The 10,078-nt window shown below is 38.7% G+C and overlaps 3 protein-coding genes across 3 annotated transcripts in view; all 3 read left to right on the forward strand.

The window, feature by feature from the left end:
• The window catches only part of AK88_00905 (uncharacterized protein), a gene marked incomplete at both ends in the record, with an annotated part of 2,219 nt that extends 2,142 nt beyond the window's left edge, over positions 1 to 77 (forward strand). Inside the window, one exon of the mRNA XM_012478549.1 lies at positions 72 to 77. Coding sequence (XP_012333972.1) covers positions 72 to 77 — 6 coding nt within the window. The remainder of the gene's footprint in view (positions 1 to 71) is intronic.
• A 625-nt stretch (positions 78 to 702) lies between these two features.
• Positions 703 to 6,826, forward strand: AK88_00906 (uncharacterized protein; the record flags this gene model as incomplete). Its single annotated transcript, XM_012478550.1, has 3 exons — positions 703 to 6,174; positions 6,305 to 6,535; positions 6,704 to 6,826. The coding sequence occupies 3 exons, from the start codon at positions 703 to 705 to the stop codon at positions 6,824 to 6,826; spliced, it is 5,826 nt and encodes a 1,941-aa protein (XP_012333973.1).
• A 1,421-nt stretch (positions 6,827 to 8,247) lies between these two features.
• On the forward strand, positions 8,248 to 9,072 carry AK88_00907 (uncharacterized protein; the record flags this gene model as incomplete). Its single annotated transcript, XM_012478551.1, has 1 exon — positions 8,248 to 9,072. The coding sequence occupies one exon, from the start codon at positions 8,248 to 8,250 to the stop codon at positions 9,070 to 9,072; it is 825 nt and encodes a 274-aa protein (XP_012333974.1).
• Positions 9,073 to 10,078: the final 1,006 nt, after the last annotated feature.

The following is a 10,078-nucleotide window of genomic DNA, read 5'->3' on the forward strand; positions in this document are numbered from 1 at the left end:
GGGATAACACATGTCTCCTTATTGCTAGGAAAATTGCACAAATTACACATGCATATTTTCCCCCAAATAAGGGATAAAAGCGCATGACTGGGGTTGTGTCGCACTGAGAAAATTTTGATCAACCCAGGAAATGTGTATATAACTTAACTGCATATATATATGTGTGTAGCCTTTTTTGCATACACATATGTGCATGCGGGTCATCGCCTCGTTCTCGTAAGAACTGTCGAAGATGCCTGTGCTCATGGCCTGACTGCAGTGGTTACATGAGCATATGTGATCATTTAAAATATTTCAGCCCATTCCGAATTGGCTCAAAGTTCGACCGTTTTTGGAAAACAGGTTTTGCACGGATAGGCATTCCTGCGTTAATGGAAGCACTCACTCATAGCGGTAAAGCCCGTGCGTGTGTGCATCAGTGTAGTGACGTATGAATATTTCCATATTCAAGCGAAAAGTGGAATGCGTAATACGCATAGCGAAAGTTCCACGTTGATAAGAAACGCATAAGGTGGGGGGAGGAAGAAAAGGTACATCCCTTTGAGCCACAGTTAAGAAGCATATGTTCAAGTCCAGGAAGACAGGACCGCATATGAACAAAAATAAAGAAAAAGGAAGACATTTTTTTATTAGAATAATTGTGGCATCCCTCTTTTTTTCACCACAAAAGTATTTATCTCCTTTTTATATGATTGCACAACTATGTATATGCAGAATTCCTCGTCGAATAATCTCTTTGGATCATTTAACAATCAAGGGAACAATGCAAATAAGGGGATCTTTGGAAATGCAAATGTCCAATCCAACCTATCGAACACGGATCACTCGTCCATTTTTGGAGTTTCGAAAACCCCTCAATCGAACAATGCGCTGATGAATAAGAATATGTTTAATATGAACACGAGCTCCAGTGGCTTAAGTGGAAATAAAGGGATGTACGACAATATGAATAGTCAGTCCACCTTAGGTAACAAAAATATATTTGGGGGGTCAAGTGTAGGAAATAGTGCCAATCAAGGAAATATGGGAGGAAATAATTTATTTATGAATTCAAGTAATCAGAATAGCTTAGGCATGAAGAATATTTTTGGGGGCACAACCAGTTTAAATGCTCCAGGAACGAACTTATCCAATAAAGGGATTTTTGGAGGCATGCAACAGAATAATCAAAGCTCTGCTCAATCGTCAAGTAACCTTTTTGGCAATTTATCGTCTAATCAAACTAGCTCCGGAAATATGTTTGGAAATTTGTCCTCGGCTAATCAAAGTAAAGGAAATAGTTTATTTGGCACATCGCCTCAGTCTAATCAAACACCAGGAAGTAACATGTTTGGAAATGCATCCTCCATGGGACAAAATAAGGGTGGTGGGTTGTTTGGAGCGTTGCAATCATCTAATCAGGCTAGTAGCGGTAGCAGCATGTTTGGAAGTGCTACTGGTGGGATGAGTCAAAATAAGGGAAGCAGCACGCTCTTCGGAGGGATGTCCGGCAGCACGCCGACGAACGCTGCCTCTGGAAATCTCTTTGGAAATGCATCTTCCATGAACCAAAACAAGCCAACTGGTGGAGTTTTTGGAGCGTTGCAATCGCCCAGCCAAAGCACAACAGGTAGCAGCAACATGTTTGGTAGCTTGGGAGCCAGTCAAGCAAAGCCAGCCACGGGTGGTAACCTGTTTGGAGGAATGCCCTCAACACCCGGGACGAGTGCAACTACTGGGACGGGTAGTAACCTCTTCGGGAGCACAATGCAGGGTAGCCAAAATAAAACCGGCAGTAACATTTTTGGCGCATTATCAGGAGGCACACAAGCTGCAAGTAGCAGTAGCCTTTTCGGCGCAACAACTGCGCCAAGTACCAGTATGGGAGGTAATAATGTGTTTTCATCTTCCATGACAACGCCAACGAGCCAAAATAAATTTAATAATATATTTGGACAGGTTGCAACAGCTGGTCAAAGTGCATCTGTCAATACTGCTGCCACTGGAGTTTCCTCCACTCCAGGATTAGGAGGCGCAACGCAGAGTGGTAGCACGAGTAATATGTTTGGAAATGTATCAACAGGTACGAATTTGGGTGGAGTGGGTGACAGCAAGAATATATTTGGAACATCATCTGGTTTTTCTTTGGGCGCGGGGACTACCGGTGCAAGTGCCACCGCCGGAGTTGGAGGCGTGGGTACCGGGTTAAGCACAGGAGGAGTTGGATTAGGTATGGGATCCAATTTAGGAACGACCATGGGTACAAGTGTGGGCACCAGCATGGGTTCAAACTTGGGTTCCAATTTGACATCAAATGTGAACGCGAATTTAAACTTGGGCGCAGGTTCCGGCACCGGTGCTAGTGCCAGCGGATCGAGCATATTTGGAGGTTTAGGCGGATTAAACTCCAATTTGGGTGGCAGCACAATGATAGGTAGTAGCGGTTTGGGTCAGAAAATAGGCACAAATGAAGCAGGTGCAGCATCAACCAATATATTCACAGGAAATAAAAGTATGGGGGATACGAACAGTACGTTGCTGAGCACGCAGAATAATGTGCTGCTAGGCGACAAGGGAAAGGTAAACAATTTCATGACACAAGAATTTAAAAGTGATCAAAAGGATGAATTAGCTGGTGGCAAAGACAACTTGGACAAGTCGGTAGAAGAGTTAACGATTATAAAAAAGCAGGAAGGCATTTTCGATCAGGCATATGAAGAGGATGAGGTGCTTAGCGAAAAGGAATCAGAAGGAACCTTTTACAATTATATTAATTTAATTATAAATGATAATATAAATGACATACAGAAGACAACGTTTTCTTTATTGAATGATCATGATTCGTTAATGTGGGATAATTTTAAAAGTAATATATTTAAAAATTTTGTGGATTATTTAGTGAATTTTAAGCAGAAAAAAAATCAAAAGGTTGTTAAGAGCAATGTGTTAGATCTGGATCAACATGAGTTTCAAATATTAATTTGGTTATACAATGTGAACGCATACAAGGTTGATTTTATTCCCTTTAAGAGTTTTTACTACTTATTGTTAAGTGACACGAATTTAAATTACTCCAAAATTTTTATCGGAAATGTAGACAAGAATTTATTTCCTGGAAGCTTTGTTGAAGTGAATGACCATTACTACATGAACTCGAAGAATCACTTCTTCAAATCGCAGATAAGTAAGTACCAGGAGAATGACGCAGTGTCAAGTCGGGATAGGAGGAGAGGCCAGAAAAGAGGGACAAACGCCACAAATATAAACGCCTTAGATGTGGATTCCATTTATAAGCAAGTTTTGAAAGACATACTAAATAGTTTACTAAATGTGAAGTTGTCCATAACGAAGGAAAATATAAAAAGGAGGGAAAAGGAGGACTATTACGAAAACGGGGATAACAGCAACAATAATGGTAATAATATCAGCGGCAAGGATAAGTTGCATTCAGGCTCCAATTATACATATGAGAATTTACTGTTAAATTATTTGTTCGGAACGCTCCAACATTTGCATGACAAGTTTTACAAAATCGAAATAAGCAACTATGTTGCTAAGGATTTAAATCAGATTGATGAATATTTTGTGGACTCCAAATCGAACGCCATATTTTCCTACTGCTATGACAATTTTTATAAGAATGAAATGGACAAGGAAAATTGCACTATTCATTTTTTTTTCTACCTGGTTAACATAATGTTTCGTTGCGGAAATTACTTGGGGCTAATCCAGATAATTAAGGGGGACGAATTTGTGAAAAATTTAAGCGTTGACAAGTACCTGTACGACTTTGTAATATTGCTGATAAGAATTTTATTTTTAATTTACAATAAAAGTAACGAGATAAGCATCTTCGAGAATATGAAGGTGGATTTTGACTGCACAGATATTTTTAAAAAAAAAATTAACATGTCTGTGTTGATTAATTTTTTCCACTCCATTATTTACCTCTGCGTTAACAACATTTATGCTTACGATTTACTGTGTGTGTTGTTTTCTGACATTTTTTACAAAAAGGGGGCCATGTATACCAATCGGGACAAAAAAATGGAGATGAAAAATATTTTTTATTACACGGAGGGGAGGAGCCCTAGTCATGAGAACAATCATGACGACGATGGTGATGACAATTTTGATCATGATGATCATCGTCATGACAGTCGTATCAGGGGGAGTAGGAATGACTACATCAGAGACCGTGGTCATTATAAGGGCAGAGGGTATGATGGGGACGAGGGTACAGGCTTAGGGAAGGATTCCATGAGGGGAAGACGGTCACAACAAAGATCCAAAAGTCAATACAGTGACGACTACTACGGCGATTATAGCGACCGCCCTTATGATGATCAGTACGACGACTACTATGGTGAGCGGTACGTGGGTACCCCAAGGGACGGCGGTCGAGGTAGTAGGCATCATCTTAGTAACCATCGCAACGGAGGGAGAGGACACCCCAACGATGACCTAATGGATGATGAACGGAGAAATACGAGACGTAGCAGTCGCAGCAGGGGCGATGCTAATAGTAACAAGAACAACCACTCGATGAGGGGCTACTTCAGTAGCGATGAGAATAGCAACAGCGGAAGAGCAAGGAAAGGGAAAAAAGACAAGAATAAAACCTTCTTGTTTGACATGTTTACAAATATGCTTCAGAAGCCGAAGAAATCCCAAGAGGATGAATTTGGAAACATTGAAATAAATGAAGAGATGGAGGACAGAATGAACAGAGATTCGGAACACATAAGTTACATCGAGTCTTTGGGTATCACCAACAGGTATGGCTATAATTTTGAGTACTGCAATATTGAGACGAGTATATGGCTCGAATTGACTTTGTTTCTTTCGAAGAACTTTGATCTGTATGGAAGTAAATTTCAAGAAAATTTTGACATTATGGATACTAACTTAAGTTTTTACAATTACGATGACGATAATAATGCATTTTTAAATGACACAAAATATAGAAGGGAAAAAATAAACAGCAAAATTGAAAAGTTATTCATTTGCATATCTCACTGTATTGTCAACGAAAATAAAGAATTTTTTGCCATTTGTTCAAAGCTAAAGGTGGATGAAGTCATAAATAATTTTATTGTGGTGGATGGGAAGATAGCAGAAAAGGTTAAGGGCAACATATCAAAAGTTTTAAAAAATAATTTCGTGCTTTACATTAAGCTATTTTACTACCTGTTGTTGGTGGGAAATATTTACACGACCGTTGCGTTTTTATCGTGTATATCGAACAATGTGCAGAGGATCCTGCTAGTGCTGACCATATTTTTGCACAAGAATAATATCTTCGAGAATGAGCAGTTGAATAATATAAAATTAAAGACGTTACAATTTTTGAAGTTAAAAAATGAGAGCGACTCATTTTTGGATCGTTCCATGAATGATATTAATGACGAAGTTTCATCTGCAGCCGCAGCAGTAGCAGCAGCAGCGGTGGAAGCGACAGAAATTGTGGCTACGTCTGTAGCAGACAGAATGAATTTAATTAACCTGAGCTTGAATAGTAGTGATCTGCCCTATGACCATTTTGTACTTCGAAATAATAACATAAATATTTTGTTAAAAATAACATATTTGCTTAATTTGAAGACCAGCTTAAGTATAAAACTTTTGAAGAGCATTGTGCAGGAAAATCAAGATATACTTTTGCACGAGAGTGTAATTGGGCATATAAATAACGACGGGAATATCGTTTATGGCAAATTACATGACTTTCTGTTTTTATTTAAGAATAAAGTAAAAATGAGAAAGGACATAAAATGCTACTTCTTAATGTATTACGTTTTGTACAAGAAGAAACTTTTTCATAATAGTAAATTATGTAAACATAAAAATGAGAATGACGAAGAGTATCATTACAAGTGCAGAAATTTTAAGTATGTGCAAAGCAAGAATATTAACACGTTGAATAGGATATCCTTGGACAATTCCATCATCAGTGTTCATTGCTCAATTTTGTACAAGATTTCTCAGTTTTATGCCATTCTGGCTTATTTTGCCAACCAGCGCAAGAACTACATCATTTCCTTCATCTGCTACTACATCTTGAAGGATGAACAGAGCGCTATAAACTCCTTGATTAGGATTTACAACGACGAGCTGATATACTACTACCACAACAACGAGCGGGAGTACGTCCACATCCGCAAGTGCGCCTTCCGCTTTTATCACTTGGCTAAGGTAGGGAAGGAAGAAACAAGGATAGCCGTCGGGATATCTATCGCGATGCATTGATCGCGGTAGCGATTGCAGTAGCGATCTTCTATGCATACATTTTTATGCCCTTCTTCCTCTTCCCCCCCACCTGCAGAACATGTGGCCCTCAAACGTCAAGCTGGAATCAATTGAAAACAAGTCGTACCTAATCCTCAGCATTCTGTTCATGAAGAGAAAGATGTTCGAAGAGGCCTTTATAATCTTTTCATCTAGCCTGATTCCAGACAACATGCTGGAGAAGCTATCCACGGCGGATTACTACAATATTGATTTGTCCTCCAACTTTTTGATGACGCTGCGGGAGCTGTGTCGACAGAACTATCAGGTAAGGGTGGAAGGAAGTTTTTCCTCCGAGCGAGTGTATCATTGAGTGCAATGTTTATGTGTAGAAAACGGGGTTGTGCGATTTGTGCATTTACTCACCACCAAAATGTGTTCCGCACAACTGTACATAATTCCGCCTAACGCCTCCCTCCCCCCGTCTTACTTGCAGATAAACGAACTGGTAAGACAGACCACCCTTCACGCCGTTGTTAAATTTTTACTGCCCATCAAGGACAAGTTGGATGCACAAGTTGTGGAGAGCATCAACTATTTGAGCACATTAAGCTTTTAAAATGAAAAACAGGCACGTTTGTTTTGTTTCTTTTTTTTTTTTTTTTTGGGCATGTACAAAATTGTATTTAATTTTTTTTCTTTTTTTTTTTTCGACTAGCCATTACATGGTCGCATACTCCAGTATTTGGCTTGGTAAAAGAAAAGGAGTATTCGCACTAAGTATATTTATGTGTGAACATATGCCTGTGTGCGAGTGGGTTGAAAGGTCACCATAAAGGGTTGACAGACACCTTTGCACATGTTACTGTGCACAGTACCTTGGTACACCTAGCCAACCAGCGCAACCCTTTGCAATTTCCTTTCGTACCAAATTGTTTAATAACCCACGTGTGTTATCCTCTTCATGGATAAGTGCCTTTTTTCATTTTTAAAAACAATGAAAAGATATAATACCCAAAATTAATGTTAATATAATCTTATCACGAAAAGATGAGTTCATTTTTAAGGAACGAAATAAAGACTCCGCCTCTATTGTTAATTTTTCCCTTGAGAAAACATCATTGGGGATGAATGGGAACAACCCACCGAGGTGTACAGATTATGAGCAAAGGTAAACATGCGAGTGCCCCGGTTTTGTGAAATAAAATAAGGAAAATTATGCTAGTGGAGAAAGGAGGTTAATGTGAGTTTTCTTAAATCTGCTTTCTATAAAATGGAAAGGAATATAACGTGCAATTTTACACGACGTGTAGGCAGAGGTGGGGTGTGGAAAAAGTACAAAAAAAAAAAAAAAAAAAAAAAAAAAAAATGCAATAGCATGATGTGCATACAAGTGTGGGGGCACACGGGGCATAAGGGCGCATACGATTAAGTTGTACATTTATAAGTGTTCAGTATCAACTCCATAATCCTTTTCATATGCTATACATGTACAATGCTGTTCATGTTGTTTTGAATGGTTTAGAGAGCATTTTTGCGTGAATTTTTTTTTTTTTTCGAGTTTCCTCACTCCTTTTCTGTTGGCACAACTCTCGTTTAATCCCACATGAAAAAGAGTAACAAAATGGTGTTTTAGGAAGTTTTTTTTTCGTTTTTGCGTTGCGTACCTGCTTGCGTAAGTGAGCCCCACGTTTCGCACAGTTTTCACATTTTCACATTTGCATTCTTCCCCATTTGTTTACCTTCGCACATTTGGGCGTATAACCCTTGTGGGCACATTTTCCCCGTATTCAAAACATCCTGGAAAATAAAAGCTTGTATACATGCCAGCGTGAAGGGAAGAGGGAAGCCTTGAGTCACGGCATGTTCGGCGTGTAAACTTTGAAGGGGCCGCTGCCTTTCCCCCTCTCCGATACAGCTTTTGCTACGGCCTTTGCTACCTCCTGCACTTCCACCAGTGCTGCTTTCCCTTTTTTTTTGCGCCCAGTGCGACCCCCGACCGATCCCCCTCTCCTACTATGCCACTGGAACGAAGCAGAAATGATTAAGATGATGAAAGTAATAGGTTTATGCAAACGGGAACAGCTCCTGCGCACTAGTGGTAAATTCGGAGTTGCATTGTTAGGCAAGAGGTACAGCACAGCGAAGACCAACAACGTCACAGCTGTTGATAACAAGTACATTTACAATGTGTATAAATTGGATAACACATATTACAACAACTTAAAGGTTATAAACAGCTACGATGAATTTCATGATTTGGTTGTAAAAAATGAGTACTTTAAGGATTACTCCAAATTACAAAACAAGTTTAATAATGAAGAAATATTAGAGCATAATGGAGAAGATTCAGGGGACGGATTCAAACCCTCCATGGAACAAAGAAAGGACGCAATGAGAACCAATTTCGGAAAAATGAAGGAGGAAAGTGAATGCACAAATGTGATTACGTCCACCGATTTACAGGTCTTATATTTTGGTAGCTATGAAAATAACATTAGTGTTCTTTTATTTGAGAAATTTAAAAGTATTATTGAAAAGAATAAAAAGTTACAATTTTTTTTCCTAGATGTTAATGTGTGTCCACAGTGTTCTTACAATTGCGATGTCACCTATGTGCCTTGCGTTTGTTTAATATATAAAAATCATTTGTTTAGAAAAAAATTAGAGATCAATTATGAAAATCCCATTGATGATAAGTACCTGGACGAGTACTTAAGTACTGTACAGAAGAGCATAGATTCGTTTCACAAGTACAACAATAAGTTTATTTACAAGTTGAAGAAGCAGAGCAATTACCTAAACACGAAATATATAGATGTGGATAATCAGAACATCCACAAGGAGAACTGGAACACATTCTAGCGGGGTTCACTGTAGCGCTGTGCAAAGCTATGCATCTGCACTGCCTACGTATGTGTATGCGTTCTAACATGTGCGCCACCTCCAACACAAACACACCTGTGCGGATAACGCCCCGTTGCAAAGTAGTTCCTGCCCCTTTGTGGCTATTTTTTTTTTTTTTTTTTTTTTTTTTTTTTTGCGAAATGCCTTCCATTTCGTTACGACTTGTTCTTAACCTAGGTTCACCAGGCTGCCTCGATTTTTCTTTTCACTACACAAGTTATCGTGGTTGAATTTGCACAAACCGCATAAAGTGCTTTTTTCGTCGAACTGAGGTTTGTCCCCTTGTGAAACGAAACGTGCAACAGTGCACCACATTGTTATAAGTTACGCTTGTAGAATGATGAAAATGTTTGCGCATATTTATATGCATATGTACATGCACATATATACAATACATATAACGCTTTATAAGAATTTTTTTTTCTAAACAAAACGTCCATTCTAGTTATCTCAACAGTGACGCACATACCAATTAGTGCACAACTAAAAAGTTGTTTTTCAAAATTTGCAATTCTATTGTGAAAGGGTAATGCGTGCAAATAAAAATGAAAAACAAATACAGATAAAAAATGTGCTATAAAATATTTCCGAATAACGTTGTGGATGCGTATAATTCTTAAGTATTTTTACATAATTTTTAAGTATGCCTATGTTGCTGGGACTTTTGTTCACTTCGAAAAGAACACACTTCCGTTTTTTTAGCACCTTGGTAAGCTACGTTTTTTCGCTTTCTCTTGAAAGTGTGTTATTCATTCTTGAATCTACGGCGCAAGTTTATTTTTAGCTCGCCTTTGTATTCGAAGCTGTTTTTATTTTAAGCTGTTTTTAGTTTAAGCTGTTTTTAGTTTAAGCTGTTTTTATTCCAAGCTGTTTGTGTTTGAAGCTGTTTGTGTTTGAAGCTGTTTGTGTTCGAAGCTGTTCGTGTTCGAAGCTGTTCGTGTTCGAAGCTGTTCGTGTTCGAAGC

The sequence above is a fragment of the Plasmodium fragile genome (genome assembly GCF_000956335.1).
Source record: "Plasmodium fragile strain nilgiri unplaced genomic scaffold supercont1.7, whole genome shotgun sequence".
Lineage (NCBI taxonomy): Eukaryota > Apicomplexa > Aconoidasida > Haemosporida > Plasmodiidae > Plasmodium > Plasmodium fragile.